The sequence below is a fragment of the Rutidosis leptorrhynchoides genome, chromosome 3, assembly GCF_046630445.1.
Source record: "Rutidosis leptorrhynchoides isolate AG116_Rl617_1_P2 chromosome 3, CSIRO_AGI_Rlap_v1, whole genome shotgun sequence".
Taxonomy (NCBI): Eukaryota; Viridiplantae; Streptophyta; class Magnoliopsida; order Asterales; family Asteraceae; genus Rutidosis; species Rutidosis leptorrhynchoides.
The window spans coordinates 37,371,590-37,389,200 of NC_092335.1; the positions used below are offsets into that span (position 1 = coordinate 37,371,590).

Sequence of the window (17,611 nt, forward strand, 5' to 3'; positions counted from 1 at the left end):
TACGTATATCATTAGCTTTTCTAATCTGATAGCATGCAATAACATAACATAGAGAGTAATTGATACAGGTAGATGACGCCCCGCCCGTAACTGCATACACCAAATCTTTGTTATGTTTTCTTCATTTGGCCAACAAAGAAAACAGTCACTACCATACATCATCATCAATATTAAGACATCAGAGGGCATCAGGCTAAATGAACAAGTAGCCTATCAAAGGTTCTGGTATTCTAAATTTGAGAGACAATTAGATCATAGCATATCCTAGACAGGTATTTCCATACAGAAACAAGACACGACAACAAAACCAAGGCCTTTAGCAGCAGCGTTGTTTACATCTGCACATCCAGCAAAACAAACATTAGTGTTAGTGTTATCCAACAGGTAAAAACATTAGATAGATTGTCAGATTATTATTTTAAGTAACCTCAGATACGAGGCCTTTAGCAGCGTTCTGAAGGAGTTTCGCAGCGTATTCCGCCTTCTCTTTATCATCTCGATTAAGACACTTTCTTACAATGCAACTGCAAGAAGTGGAGCATAGCCTGTTCTGCTGAACACACTCGCAACCTCTTACACACGTGGCGCGAGAAGAGCACTCACAGTGATCTACCTCCTTTTCCTTTCCAAGAATCGTTTGAACCTTCTTCTGCAAGATTTCTATCTCATTTCTTAAAGTTTCAATCACAGCATCTTTTTCTTGCACTGACGCTTCCAATGCTCTTTTTTCCTCTCTCATTGCATTCATTTCTTCAATTGAATCCACCTCCTTCTTAGATAACTCAGTTTGTAAAGTTTCAATTATGTTTTTCAAACTCCCAATTTCATATCTCATGGTCTGCAACCGAAGACCAACCATATTTCCAACCCTGTTTCCAACCCTATTTCCAACGTTGTTTACCTAATAAAATATAGTATGAAAAACAAAAAAAGTTAAATATATATACATATATCTAATAAAAAATATATATTTTTTTAATTAAATTCAAACTTACAATGAGTTTGTTCTTAATCTTGAAAGCCAAACTTGCATACTTGAGCGTGTTGTTCACGGTTGTTTCTCCTTCATGATCTGGACTTACACAAACCACAGAAATGTAAAGGTAATTAGCTTAAGCATGTAGATAATGAAAACACATGTTGTTAATAACAAATTTAAATCAAATAATAATGAAAATAAATCAATTGTTTAGCTTAAACATCCATCATACATAAAGCTGGAAGCAATGTATGTCTGATCAATACAGCTACAGCTGGGTTGGTGGGGGTAATTCTGACCAAAACATGCCGCCTCACATGGGCTTCCTAATTAACAAAATCAGCCAGGGCAACTAAACTCGTCTCACCAGTGTCGATCACATAATCAAATCAGCCTCACAATGGGGGCAAACTAAAAACTCGTCTCACCAGGGACAATCACACAATCAAATTAGCGGGGCTACAAAACTAACCGAAACCAGGGACTATAGTCAACAACCAAAATTAGACTCACAAGGGCCTACCAAATAACCAAAATTAGACTCACAAGGGCCTACCAAATATCAAAAGATGAAGGATCAACTAATCATATTTGCCTTGGCAAGAGCATTTCTTGACACACAAACAAGTTTTAGCATATTCATCAAATCCAAATAGGACCAAATATGGAATTTATTCTGATTGAAGCAAATCAGAATCATACCCTTAACACTGATGCAGATAAAAACAACCCCAAATATACCCTAATAATACATAGCCGAACAGAAACTCATCAAATCAGAAGATTGGGAACAAATCAGAAACCAAAACCAGCCAATAAACACATCCAGAAATAGAAGCAGCCCAATAAACCCCCCTGTACATATTCGGATTTTACAAATTTAATGTGTCATAATGCACCAATGCTCACTCGGGTTTTGTTCAGAATAACTAGACGAGATTACCAGGAAATAAAAAAATAAAATAAAAAATAAATAAAAGGCGTCAAATGGTCTTCTTGATCGATTCATAAATAAAGAACTTTATAACCATGCTCTGAGATAGAATGTTAACAAAGACAAACTCAACTGATATCTTATATTTCTCATCTTACAAATTATATCTTCTACTACCTATATATAAGATACAAAGCAGACCATATGAAAGGTCAAGAGACTAACCTAGTACCCTCTAATATATTAAATATATACATTTAATACTCCATTCAATGTATTCTAACACAATAATTAATTAATGTATGTATGTATTCTAACAAGCTTAAACATTATAAATCATAAATCATAAATCATAAATCATAAATAAAGCTCTATAATAACTTACCATTCATAACTGTTTTGCTGTTTTCCCCAACAGATTCCTGAAATACAACACAACACAACACGTTAGTATATTTTATTCAAGTATCATAGTCTAAAAGTAAACTCTTAACGCGTGAATATAAGTGGTCAATTTTCTGATTCGACCTCAATAATGGATGATTCCACGGTCGCTGGCGACTGAAAGATGTTTGCATGTTCATAATCCTTCAGATTAAGTCTCATCACACATACCTTTTATCATATAAAGAAAATGAATCATATAAAAGAACATTCATTAATAATGAGAAAAAAAAAATTAACAGAAAAGCCTCAGGATGGCGACTATGTCTTCATGATTTATATATTATGTGAACTATTTCCTTAGTAACTAGAGTTATCACAATACCTCGTTGTGGTATCTCTCATTATATCCTCCATAAGCTACTAAAAACTGGTCACCATTTATCAATGCCAACGATAAAGATAGCCCCTGTTTCATACAGAAATTAAAAATAAGATCAGAATTACTTATGAGGAGTATCATAAAATAACAATGAAATGCATACATATATATATATATATATATGTATATATATATATATATATATATATATATATATATATATATATATATATATATATATACAACAAGGTTGCAGAATTGAATCTTTAATTGGATCACTTTTTTAAGGCAAAAGGAAGGATCAGAATGTACATGTGCTACATGATGTTATAAAAGTTCTCAAGTGTGAATAATTGAAACTCAAGTGTCCTAAGGGCTGAAAAATTCTCAGAAAGCTTTACAGTTACAAACAATCAAACTCAAATGAAGGCATAGAATGGTCACCTCACTGGCGAGTGGATCTCTTTCGTTTACATTAGTCAAAGTTGAGATAACAAGCCTGTCCATATCCATCACCATTGTTTTAGAGGCGCCTGCAACAACAAAAAATAAAAATCATATTCAGTTTGTATATATAAAAAAAAAAAAGGTGAAACATAGCCACATATTCATATCCATTCTTAGGAAAGCTTATTCTAATTCAGTTGATCTTTTTCCTACTTTCATTCATACCACTTTTATTATCGCCACCACCAACTATAAACCACTTTTCATCGATGGACACCCCGGCATGGCCTGCCCTAGGAGATACTAAATCACTTTGAATCTGCGGTTGGGACCATTCTAACTGCAATACAGTTACAAATATAGCATTCATAAGTTACTGTCTTCAAATTCAGTAAAGTACTTTGTTTATTTATTGGTTGGAAGTGGGTAAATGTGTGTGTGGGTGGGGGTTGGGATATTGTTGAAGACATATGTTAAAGCAAAAGTATTTAAAAAAGGGTATGAATCCGTTAAAAAGGTAAGCACTTACTGTCTCTAAATCTAGCACATGTAGATCATTAAAGATAACTGACTTAGTACACCCGCCAAATACGTGAAGGTAGCGGCCTGCATGCACTGTCGCAATATGATCAGACCTGGGAGCTGGCGGTGTGTGTCTATCAAAGCAAAAGAAATTAGTGCATACACATTTTATAATACGCAATGAGGTTAGTAAGTAGACAAACATTCTAATTTTAATTCTAATCAAAATAAATAGATAGATACATTAAATTAAAAGCGATAGAATGTATGTAAAGTACACTTACATAGTCTCGACAATGTTCCATGTCATCGTTTCTAGATCGAGAACGTGAACATCATTCAAAAGTCTTCTGTTTTTACCCTTTCCACCAAACATTATGAGTTTTGAACCAACCAATGAGGTAGATTGTCCACTACGAGCCAGCTAAAAGATACATCACAAGTCATTTAGTTAATGGTCACATACAAACTAACTAATGGCCTGCATATAATATGACAGTCTTAGATTACCGGAATTTTTCCAGTGGCTTCAATCACCCCATACAAGAATGATTCAAGATCGATGACACGCACTGCATTTTAATTAATAGTTTCAATCAGAACTAATACTTGTTAAGATCAGAAGTGAGTCAGAGCAGCTCTTGCTCTTTTAAGAAAACAAACCTGTCACATAATCAGAGTCATCACCACCAATCATGAAGATTTTGCTTCCCCACTTAACCTACATTAAAGGGTGTATCAAAGAGCACGGGTAAATGAAAACATAAAGTAATACAACCACAACAAAGATGAATGGAATTATAGATAACGCACCATACTATGACCACATAATGCAGGGAAACTTTCTGTTCGTGTACCATCTTGCATAATTTCACCATCTAACTTTGTGCTTGGTTTAATTGTTGACCAAATTAAACTCTTCATATCAAATACCTACCAAGAAACAAGTATTAATAAACATACAACACGAATAGGACCACTTGTCATAAAATAATACATGTCAGCTTCACAGAAATGATACCCAAATGCTAGATAAGCGACGTTTACTTCGACGTCCACCAACAATGTAGAGCTGTTCACCATCAACAGCTGCACCATGCTACAAAGAATATGAAAAGAAAGTGAGGGGTGAAGAATAGAGAAGGCGAAGGTGAGGGGTGCTCATTTCTTGATTCTAAATAAGCTCCTGAAAAGAAAGTTAGGATCAAACCTCAAAGTGTCCAGGCGGTTGTGGCCCAAGTACCGGTAGTGCAACCCATTTGTGACATTCTATATCTGAATACCAACTACTGCCACTATCACTTTCCATGTTAGATTTCCTGGAGGTTAAGGAGCTTTATCAGATTAAAGAGCTCATCATTCATGTAACAAAGTGCAAGTACAACATAAACATAGGACCTTTTTCATCTCGTAAAGATCAGAATGTTCAACCAGTTAACTAGTTCAATAAAAATTATCAACTCCAAGTTAAAACGGAATCTCTTAAAACCGACTATCTATATTGATAATGAGCATCAATATAATGAGCAGATATCATATTCTAGCTAAGTCATCCTCTGCTAATATCATATTCTAGCTATCAGCATTTGTTCGAACATAAGGATTTCATGCCATAATTTAGTTCAAACTGTATCGATCAAATAGAATTGTGCAACAGCTAAATAAACCATGTCTAGATTTTGACCAATAATTAAAGAAACATGAACCATAATTAGGTAGATTATTTTGTGCTGTTTCATGGAGAAAAATCAATCAAAGTAATAATGAATCAAAACCTCCAACGGGTGTTCATCAACATAATCAAATCAAAATATAACACAAACGCATAAAACCCTAAAAAATCAAATTATATATACAGGTAATATAACAAAACCCTAACTTCGCGAAGAAAATAGATACAGGTGATACAGCAAATTATAAACCCTAGCGCCACATATCAGTTATACAAATTGCATTACGCGATACATACACCGTATTAGAGTGTAAATCAAATACGGCATTTATAGATAAAAATACACGTGTATAGTGAGATATTTTTTTTTTTTTTTTTTACATATACATACACATATTAATGTTAGATTGCAGTAATTGAAAATGCTGCTAAAAGTATAAATAAAAGGAATTGATTAACTTACAGAGATGTTAATTGAATAAACGTGTATAGTGAGATATTTACATATACATACACATATTAATGTTAGATTGTAGTAATTGAAAATGCTGCTAAAAGTATAAATAAAAGGAATTGATTAACTTACAGAGATGTTAATTGAATAAACGAATGAACCGTGAATTAGCAAATTGCAAAACGAAACAGAGAGCGACGGGGGGCACAAGATAATTGGAAAACCACAGAATTGAGACTAGCTTTTACGAGGATGGGGCTTTCCTTAATATTATTATTATTATTATTATTATTATTATTATTATTATTATTATTATAAATAAATTATAAATATAAATATAAATTATGCGCGGGATCCTTAAGGGATGAATCAAAAATTAAATTGTCTTAATAATTATAGTTTATATAGTATACTAGTTCGGATCGGCCTGCGCGTTGCGGCGGGTCTTTCGGGCTGCGTATTCGTATTTAACGTAGCGTTGTGTATTTACAGAGGGGAACACGACCCATGTGTTAAGCGTCGTTTTATATGTCGTTGTGTTAAGCGTGTTTTAAAAAGTATCCGTTTCGAACGTAGTTAGTTTTGTTTTGTTCAAAAAAAAAATTCGAGTGTAACGGTGATGTCGGAAAAATTTAACTCGCGGCGAGCAGAAAGATACGGGTTGTCGTTGTGTTAGCGTTTTTTAAAAAGTATCCGTTTCGAACGTGGTTAGTTTCGTTTTGTTCATAAAATTATTTTGAGTCAGACGTTGTCGTCGAAAAAATTTAACTCGTGGCGAGCGGGAAGATACGGGTTGTCATTGTGTTTAGCGTTTTTTAAAAAAGTGTCCGTTTCACGTATAGTTAGTCCCGTTGGGTTGGTAAGATTTTTTCGTAATTGAACGGTGGTCTCGAAAAAATTTAACATGCACCGAGCAACAAGATAGTGAAATGTCCCGTTCATATTGATTATAAACGTTCCATATTTATTGATTTCGTCGCGAGGTTTTGACCTCTGTATGAGACGTTTTTCAAAGACTGCATTCATTTTTTTAAAACAACCATAACCTTTATTTTATCGATAAAGGTTTAAAAAGCATTACGTAGATTATCAAATAATGATAATCTAAAATATACCGTTTACACACGACCATCACATAATGGTTTACAATAAAAATATATTACATCGAAATAAGTTTCTTGAATGCAGTTTTTACACAATATCATACAAACATGGACTCCAAATCTTGTCCTTATTTTAGTATGCAACAGCGGAAGCTCTTAATAATCACCTGAGAATAAACATGCTTTAAACGTCAACAAAAATGTTGGTGAGTTATAGGTTTAACCTATATATATATCAAATGGTAATAATAGACCACAAGATTTCATATTTCAATACACATCCCATACATAGAGATAAAAATCATTCATATGGTGAACACCTGGTAACCGACATTAACAAGATGCATATAAGAATATCCCCATCATTCCGGGACACCCTTCGGACATGATATAAAACGAATTCGAAGTACTAAAGCATCCGGTACTTTGGATGGGGTTTGTTAGGCCCAATAGATCTATCTTTTAGGATTCACGTCAATTAGTAGATTGGTTTACTAATTCTTAGGCTACCAAGCAAAAAGGGGCATATTCGGCTTCGATCATTCACCCATATAAAGTAGTTTCGATTACTTGTGTCTATTTTGTAAAACATTTATAAAACTGCATGTATTCTCATCCCAAAAATATTATATTTTAAAAGTGGCACTATAACTCACATTCACATATTTTTCCTTCGTCGGAAATAAGACTTGGCCACGGGTCGATTCACGAACCTATATGAAAGGACCCGTTCATATACATTATAAACGATTCACAATAGTTGATAACATTGCGAGGTATTTGACCTCTATATGATACATTTTACAAATATTGCATTCGTTTTTAAAAGACAAACTTTCTTTACATCGAAAATTGACAGGCATGCATACCATTTCATAATATCCACTATCCAACTATAAATTGATTTAATAATAATCTTTGATGAACTCAATGACTCGAATGCAACGTTCTTCGAAATATGCTATGAAAGACTCCAAGTAATATCTTTAAAATGAGCAAATGCACAGCGGAAGATTTCTTTAACACCTGAGAATAAACATGCTTTAAAGTGTCAACCAAAAGGTTGGTGAGTTCATTAGTTTATCATAATCATTTATTTCCATCATTTTAATAGACCACAAGAATTTCATTTCCAGTTCTCATAAATATAAGTCCCATGCATAGAGACAAAAATAATCATTCATATGGCGAACACCTGGTAACCGACATTAACTAGATACATATAAGAATATCCCCTATCATTCCGGGATCCTACTTCGAACATGATATAAATTTCGAAGTACTAAAGCATCCGGTACTTTGGATGGGGTTTGTTAGGCCCAATAGATCTATCTTTAGGATTCGCGTCAATTAGGGTGTCTGTTCCCTAATTCTTAGATTACCAGACTTTAATAAAAAGGGGCATATTCGATTTCGATAATTCAACCATAGAATGTATTTTCAATTACTTGTGTCTATTTCGTCAAACATTTATAAAAGCGCATGTATTCTCAGTCCCAAAAATATAAAGGGTAAAAAGGCAAATGAAACTCACCATACTGTATTTCGTAGTAAAAATACATATAACGTCATTGAACAAGTGCAAGGTTGGCCTCGGATTCACGAACCTAAATTAATTATATATATTTATGCGTTGGTTAATATTTGTCTAACAAATTAGGTCAAGTCATAGTGTACCACAATCCTAATGCTCGAGACTAATATGCAAAAGTCAACAAAAGTAAATTTGACTCAAAATAATTTCCAAAAATCTATACATGATTAATATATAGTTTAAATATCGTCGTTTTATATTTTTAAATATTTTTAAAAGATTTATTAGAGTAAATAATATAATTTATTTATTAATAAATAAAATTTTATATTAAATTTATATAATAAAATATACTTTTATATATATTAAGTAATAAAATTTATAGGGTTCATTTAATATCATAAAGATAATATGATAGGTATTATTAAAGTAAGTTATTACACGTAGTAAAATATGTTTGTATCACATATTTATTTGATAAAATAATATCTATAATGATAGTAAGTAAAAGTTGTATTATTTTGTAATAATAATTATTATTATAAAAATATCAATATTTATAATTACTAAGATGACATTATGATAAAACGATAATTCTAATTATGATAACTTTAATATTTACGATAATTTTTAATATTATCTTTAAAATAATAATTCTATTTAAAATAATAATAATAATGATATTTTATAGTAACAATGACATTTCTATTAAAATGATAATTTTTGTTAAAATGATAGTTTAATACTAACGATACTTTTAATAATAATAGTAATGATAAAAATAATAAGAACGATAATTTTATCTAAATCAATATCTTATAATATTTTAATTTCATCATGATACTCTTACTCATTATTTCCTAATCATTTCATTTAATAGCTTTTAATCGTCTTTTATATCGTGTTCATAATAATGATAATAATAGTAATCAAAATAATTAGGTGTTACAAATATTTGTTTTAATTACACTAATATTAATAATGATAGTTACTATAACATTATTAACGATAATACTAATAATTATCTTAATGATAATATAGTAATAATAATAATAACAATAACAATAACCATTTTTAAATAATGATATATATATATTAATAATGATAATAATAATTATAATAATAATAATAATAATAATAATAATAATAATAATAATAATAATAATAATAATAATAATAATAATAATAATAATAATAATAATTGGATAATAATAATAATACTAATTATAACTTTAACGATAATAACGATAGTAATAATAAAAAAAAATAACAATTTTTAATGATAAATCCCTTTTATTGATAAAGATAATAATAATGATAATAATAAGATAAAACTAGAACGACGATAAAAACGACGATAATAATAATCATTTTTAATAAAAATATCGAAAATTCAATTGATTATAATTTCTAATCCGTTCATCGAAACCATTCGATATCTAAAGGAAAAGTTCTTAATTTTTCGCTAGCTTTCCAAGGACATGCATATCTTATACCTTATCTCAACCGCAAGTGTAACTAATTCAAGATTCAACCTAACCTGTCTAAGGGCAATATCAAAAGTACAAGCATGCATAATCCTAAATACTCGAGCACTAGTCAGGGATACACTATTAGTATGTAAAAGTTAAATTATGAGTACTCACGTATCAATATTGAGATTCAATATTGCAGGAAAGGTACGTAGACGCAACGGAAATGATAAACACTATATTGACCTCACGAGCATACCCATGAACCATACTCAATCACCTCCATAGCTATAACCCATAATTTTCTTAATCCTATCCTACTCGAAAAACAATTTCGAAATCACTCAAACAGCACTCCGTCGTAATATTTTATGTATACTAATAATATCTTGAAATAATACAGAGTAAATATATATATGTAAATCAATTGAGAGAGTTTAGAGAAAAATATTTTCAAGTTTCTATGAAATAATAAAACCTATTGAATTCTATTTATAATAGATTTTTGAATTATTAAAGTGAATTATTAAAGTGAATTATTAAAGTATGAATTATTAAAGTTAATTATTAAAGTATGAATTATTAAAGTGAATTATTAAAGTATGAATTATTAAAGTTAAAGTAAAGTAAAAATAAAGTAAAGGTAAAGTTTAAGTATAGTAAAAGTATAAAACTATGTACGTATAATACGTGTATAAATATATATAATATTAATTTAAATCGTTATATATATTTAATAAAATAAAATATAAATATCGTTATCTTTATCATACTAGTTAAGTAATGAGTTGTCAAAAGTGATTCTAGATATTTATAAAAGTTATATACGTTTTAATAATAAAGTTCTTTTTAAACTGAAAACGTTTTTGTACGTTTGAAACTAAATAGATCAATCGAGTCTTTATGAGATTCAATCTTCCACTATCCTTTGTCTAGTTCTCAATGATTGACAATTTGTTCTTATTTATAAATCACTTTACCATTTTCCGAATATTGTTAAAATGGAAAGATTTCTCAAATCAACGTGGGCCTTTCAACAGAGACTTGTAATCATAATTCAATATATCTGATAATTCAATCATTTGATCTTATCTTCTAATTCCATAGATAAACATTTTGAAACAGATATAATCATATAAAGTATTTAATCTAATATTTTGTTTACGTTTCAAGTTATAATATATATACACATATACATATATAATCATATTCGTTTAATGGTTCGTGAATCGTTGGAACTTGGTCGAGGTTGAATGAATATATGAACATAGTTTAAAATTCTTGAAATTTAACCTAACAAATATTGCTTATCGTGTCGGAAACATATAAAGATTAAAGTTTAAATTTGGTTGGAAATTTCCGGTGTCGGAAACATATAAAGATTAAAGTTTAAATTTGGTTGAAAATTTCCGGGTTGTCACAGTACCTACCCGTTAAAGAAATTTCGTCCCGAAATTTGAGTGGAAAGGTCGTGAATGATAATAAGTATGTTTTCATGATGCATACGGGCTGAAAAATAGAGTTTTATCATCAGCGAATAATTTGAATAAACAATCCATTTATATGAAGAGTACGAATGAAGCTAACATAGAAGAGTGAAATGAGTAAGTGTAGATTTATCTTATCATTTGACGTAGATATGATTGATTCTCAGATTTCAAGGGATTTGAAGAAAATCTTCTTAATAAGATTTGACTCTCTGGTAATCAAGGGAATTAGGATTCGCTTTAAATGCGATCGTCCATTTTAATTGTTCCGTCGGAGATTTTCTTATAAATTCACCTGCTTCGTTTCCTTACAACTCACACCTTCTGTTGATGCATTTTATGCAAGTCCCTAGACATCTACCCACGTCCATTGCAGGTACAACAGTTTACAGGCCACCATGATTGCTCGTTATTATCCTATCCATGTTTGTATGTGGTTACAGGAACTGCAGGAATGAGATTTAGATATTTGACTATGTTAGACTTAGTCAGACGTACGAGTGAAGCCTCACTAGTACGGCTGACAGGCTCATACGCACGGTTGATGCTGAGCTAAGTCACAATTACAATCTAAATGAGAAGTCACGAGTGAGTGATCACCCGTACGGCTGATGAAGCCAACTCGTACGTGTGATGAATGAATCGTATGGGTGAGTCAACAGCAGGGGTATATAAAGTCTTATGTTCTTCATTTTAGGTTAAGCCTCTCATTTGTTACACACACTCAGATCTAGTGAGCTCCTCCAATTCTCTCTCAGTCCAAATCACCCAAGTGGTGAATAATAGCTCTAGGTGTTGATCTAATCACACTTGATTTGGTTGTGGTTTGACTAAATTAATCAAAAAAAAAACTTAACCTATTCACTAGAGGGTTTGATTCACTTATTCTGCCATTGTGTGAGTTAAATCTATTGATTTCTAAGTTCCTAGTCATGTTTCTTCACCTTCTATTCTTTCCCCCTCAACTCATATTTTAAAGTATTCATCAATATACTCCATCCAGTTCTGATTCTCGATATACTTCTAACTTTCATATCGGTCATTCTTCTTTTTCATCTACCGCCGGAAGAATCTATTTACTTCTACTATACTCTTGGGTTTATAGTGTTTCTAGTTCTCCCGTGTCTTTATATTGCTATATGCATCGATATATATGGTTTATAATTTTTGGTTTGTCGTTGGGCTTTATATGTTCCCTTATATTTCAAAGTCTCTGCTTCTGTCTTCTATAATAATTATCATTCACAGTTAATGCTCTCTTTTATTTGCTGCAATTTATACCCCAATTTCTATTTCGAAGTTTTGTCCTTTCGTTTCTTCTTCTTGCGATTAAGCACCGCTTGTAATGGTCCAGAATTCACAGATATGAATTTCGGAATGAACATTGTTAATGTTCTAGGAAGGAAATTGTAATGGCACGATCTTGACTTGTCAAATTACTAGAATACCTTGGAAAAGGCCGAATCATCAAGAAATATTTTCTTGATATTTTAGAGGTTAAATAGAATACAAGAGTCGTATAACATGGCACATGATAATGTTATGATCTGTGAATCATCACGTTCTATTTAGAAACTCAGCAAGACTTACTGTAATATAATCACATTGATCAAGTGTCATTATATTATACTAATTCATGCTTCAGTTCCCAACACTACTTCAAAATATTCCTATTTTAAACTTGAATGTTTCAGAATTTATAAACTAAAATAGTTTCTTTTATGATGTAATACAGATAGCGCGAAGAGGTAAATGATTTCAAATAAGAAAAATTAAGAAAATATCTTCAGAAATATGGAGGATATTTATAATGAAAGATATGATGATATTTTAGAATTTCTAATATCAGAGGATGATGAAGAATATTGTTCGCAGGGGTTTAGAGTCAGGAGCAAGGTATTCGTTAATGACTTCAACAGGTACTGAATCATTTGGATCCTTTGAAGTCAGGTTCAGTCTTTGTAATTTGTCCACAGCCTCCTTCCTACTTTGCTCAATCCGTTTTCCAGTTCCAAAACTTCTCTTTTTCTGCGCTTTGCCAGCACACTTCATCATTATCATCCAGCTTTTACCGTTTAAAGTCGTTTATAGTTTTTGCTGCTTCATCAGCATTTTTTCCATTTTCGGAGAACCAATTCGTAGTTCGGAGTGTTTTTCAGAAACTTCACATTCAAATTAAGTCCAGAAGATAGACGTTATATATACACATATAACTGTTGGCGTAGACATGCTGCGAGATTTCAAAATACTGATTGCTAATTCCCAATGATTCGTATGGCAATTCTCATTACAAGATGCGAATGAGTAAATGATGGGGTTTCAATGAATAATTATAATGACTTTTTGGAGAGACTAAAGTCAAAGGGTAATGAAGTTGTTGGTACATCTGCTAATAATGTGGTGGAATGTAAAAGGTTCCCTGGTAACGATGGTGTATATCTCAAGGTTATAATAAGGTTAGTCTGACTGAAAATTCGAAGTTGATTTGCTGGAGCTGTGACAAAACTGGCTACTTTGAATAGGAGTCGCAAAGTTATTTTTGCTAATAAATGTAGTGACCCGAACTTTTCCATATTTATATATATTAATTGAGATTGATATTTACATGATTAAATGTTTCCAACATGTTAAGCAATCAAACTTGTTAAGACTTGATTAATTGAAATATGTTTCATATAGACAATTGACCACCCAAGTTGACCGGTGATTCACGAACGTTAAAAATTGTAAAAACTATACGATGACATATATATGGTTATATATATAGTTAACATGTTTTTATTATAAGTATGTATCTCATTAGGTATTTTAACAATGAGTTATATACATAAAAATGAGACTATTAATTTAAGAAACTCAAAAACGATATATATAACGATTATCGTTATAACAACGTCTTACTAGGTACATATGAATCATATTAAGATATTGATACACTTGGTTAATTATGTTAAATGATAAGTAAATATATTATTAAGTGTATTAACAATGAAATACATATGTAAAAATAAGACTACTAACTTAATGATTTCGAAACGAGACATATATGTAACGATTATCGTTGTAACGACATTTAACTGTATATACATCATACTAAGATATATTATATATCATAATATCATGATAATATAACAATTTAACATCTCATTTGTTATAATAAACAATGGGTTAACAACATTCAACAAAATCGTTAACCTAAAGGTTTCAAAACAACATTTACATGTAACGACTAACGATGACTTAACGACTCAGTTAAAATGTATATACATGTAGTGTTTTAATATGTATTCATACACTTTTGAAAGACTTCAATACACTTATCAAAATACTTCTACTTAACAAAAATGCTTACAATTACATCCTCGTTCAGTTTCAATAACAATTCTACTCGTATGCACCCGTATTCGTACTCGTACAATACACAGCTTTTAGATGTATGTACTATTGGTATATACACTCCAATGATCAGCTCTTAGCAGCCCATGTGAGTCACCTAACACATGTGGGAACCATCATTTGACAACTAGCATGAAATATCTCATAAAATTACAAAAATATGAGTAATCATTCATGACTTATTTACATGAAAACAAAATTACATATCCTTTATATCTAATCCATACACCAACGACCAAAACACCTACAAACACTTTCATTCTTCAATTTTCTTCATCTAATTGATCTCTCTCAAGTTCTATCTTCAAGTTCTAAGTGTTCTTCATATATTTTACAAGTTCTAGTTACATAAAATCAAGAATACTTTCAAGTTTGCTAGCTCACTTCCAATCTTGTAAGGTGATCATCCAACCTCAAGAAATCTTTGTTTCTTACAGTAGGTTATCATTCTAATACAAGGTAATAATCATATTCAAACTTTGGTTCAATTTCTATAACTATAACAATCTTATTTCAAGTGATGATCTTACTTGAACTTGTTTTCGTGTCATGATTCTGCTTCAAGAACTTCGAGCCATCCAAGGATCCGTTGAAGCTAGATCCATTTTTCTCTTTTCAAGTAGGTTTATCCAAGGAACTTAAGGTAGTAATGATGTTCATAACATCATTCGATTCATACATATAAAGCTATCTTATTCGAAGGTTTAAACTTGTAATCACTAGAACATAGTTTAGTTAATTCTAAACTTGTTCGCAAACAAAAGTTAATCTTTCTAACTTGAATTTTAAAATCAACTAAACACATGTTCTATATCTATATGATATGCTAACTTAATGATTTAAAACCTGGAAACACGAAAAACACCGTAAAATCGGATTTACGCCGTCGTAGTAACACCGCGGGCTGTTTTGGGTTAGTTAATTAAAAACTATGATAAACTTTGATTTAAAATTTGTTATTCTGAGAAAATGATTTTTATTATGAACATGAAACTATATCCAAAAATTATGGTTAAACTCAAAGTGGAAGTATGTTTTCTAAAATGGTCATCTAGACGTCGTTCTTTCGACTGAAATGACTACCTTTACAAAAACGACTTGTAACTTATTTTTCCGACTATAAACCTATACTTTTTCTATTTAGATTCATAAAATAGAGTTCAATATGAAACCATAGCAATTTGATTCACTCAAAACGGATTTAAAATGAAGAAGTTATGGGTAAAACAAGATTGGATAATTTTTCTCATTTTAGCTACGTGAAAATTGGTAACAAATCTATTCCAACCATAACTTAATCAACTTGTATTGTATATTATGTAATCTTGAGATACCATAGACACGTATACAATGTTTCGACCTATCATGTCGACACATCTATATATATTTCGGAACAACCATAGACACTCTATATGTGAATGTTGGAGTTAGCTATACAGGGTTGAGGTTGATTCCAAAATATATATAGTTTGAGTTGTGATCAATACTGAGATACGTATACACTGGGTCGTGGATTGATTCAAGATAATATTTATCGATTTATTTCTGTACATCTAACTGTGGACAACTAGTTGTAGGTTACTAACGAGGACAGCTGACTTAATAAACTTAAAACATCAAAATATATTAAAAGTGTTGTAAATATATTTTGAACATACTTTGATATATATGTATATATTGTTATAGGTTCGTGAATCAACCAGTGGCCAAGTCTTACTTCCCGACGAAGTAAAAATCTGTGAAAGTGAGTTATAGTCCCACTTTTAAAATCTAATATTTTTGGGATGAGAATACATGCAGGTTTTATAAATGATTTACAAAATAGACACAAGTACGTGAAACTACATTCTATGGTTGAATTATCGAAATCGAATATGCCCCTTTTTATTAAGTCTGGTAATCTAAGAATTAGGGAACAGACACCCTAATTGACGCGAATCCTAAAGATAGATCTATTGGGCCTAACAAACCCCATCCAAAGTACCGGATACTTTAGTACTTCGAAATTTATATCATATCCGAAGGGTGTCCCGGAATGATGGGGATATTCTTATATATGCATCTTGTTAATGTCGATTACCAGGTGTTCACCATATGAATGATTTTTATCTCTATGTATGGGATGTGTATTGAAATATGAAATCTTGTGGTCTATTATTATGATTTGATATATATAGGTTAAACCTATAACTCACCAACATTTTTGTTGACGTTTTAAGCATGTTTATTCTCAGGTGATTATTAAGAGCTTCCGCTGTCGCATACTTAAATAAGGACGAGATTTGGAGTCCATGCTTGTATGATATTGTGTAAAAACTGCATTCAAGAAACTTATTTTGTTGTAACATATTTGTATTGTAAACCATTATGTAATGGTCGTGTGTAAACAGGATATTTTAGATTATCATTATTTGATAATCTACGTAAAGCTTTTTAAAACCTTTATCTATGAAATAAAGGTTATGGTTTGTTTTAAAAATGAATGCAGTCTTTGAAAAACATCTCATATAGAGGTCAAAACCTCGCAACGAAATCAATTAATATGGAACGTTTTTAATCAATGAGAACGGGACATTTCAGTTGGTATCAGAGCGTTGGTCTTAGAGAACCAGAATTTTGCATTAGTGTGTCTTATCGAGTTTGTTAGGATGCATTAGTGAGTCTGGACTTCGACCATGTTTACTTGAAAAATGATTGCTTAACAAATTTTGTTGGAAACTATATATTTTTAACATGTGAATATTATGTGATATATTAATCTCTTAACGCGTTTGATATTATGTGATAGATGTCTACCTCTAGAACAAGTCCCATTGACTCACCTAATAATAATGAAGAGTCAAAT

At 31.0% G+C, this 17,611-nt stretch overlaps 1 protein-coding gene across 4 annotated transcripts; it reads right to left on the bottom strand.

Annotated features, from left to right (window-relative positions):
• Positions 1–6,031, bottom strand: LOC139895949 (acyl-CoA-binding domain-containing protein 6-like). Of its 4 annotated transcripts, none has more exons than XM_071878506.1 (16): positions 5,618–5,646; positions 4,859–4,967; positions 4,670–4,747; positions 4,462–4,581; positions 4,312–4,369; positions 4,159–4,220; positions 3,933–4,072; positions 3,656–3,782; positions 3,352–3,466; positions 3,124–3,212; positions 2,683–2,766; positions 2,442–2,528; positions 2,299–2,335; positions 996–1,072; positions 428–901; positions 1–338 (listed from the first exon to the last, which is right to left on the bottom strand). In XM_071878506.1, the coding sequence occupies exons 2-16, from the start codon at positions 4,955–4,957 to the stop codon at positions 333–335; spliced, it is 1,653 nt and encodes a 550-aa protein (XP_071734607.1). In that variant the 5' UTR covers positions 4,958–4,967; positions 5,618–5,646; the 3' UTR covers positions 1–332. The 4 variants fall into 4 exon arrangements, with proteins under 4 accessions (XP_071734607.1, XP_071734604.1, XP_071734605.1 ...); XM_071878503.1 differs by lacking the exon at positions 5,618–5,646 and adding an exon at positions 5,907–6,031 and having other exon boundaries at positions 2–338; XM_071878504.1 differs by lacking the exon at positions 5,618–5,646 and adding an exon at positions 5,784–5,870 and having other exon boundaries at positions 2–338.
• Positions 6,032–17,611: the final 11,580 nt, after the last annotated feature.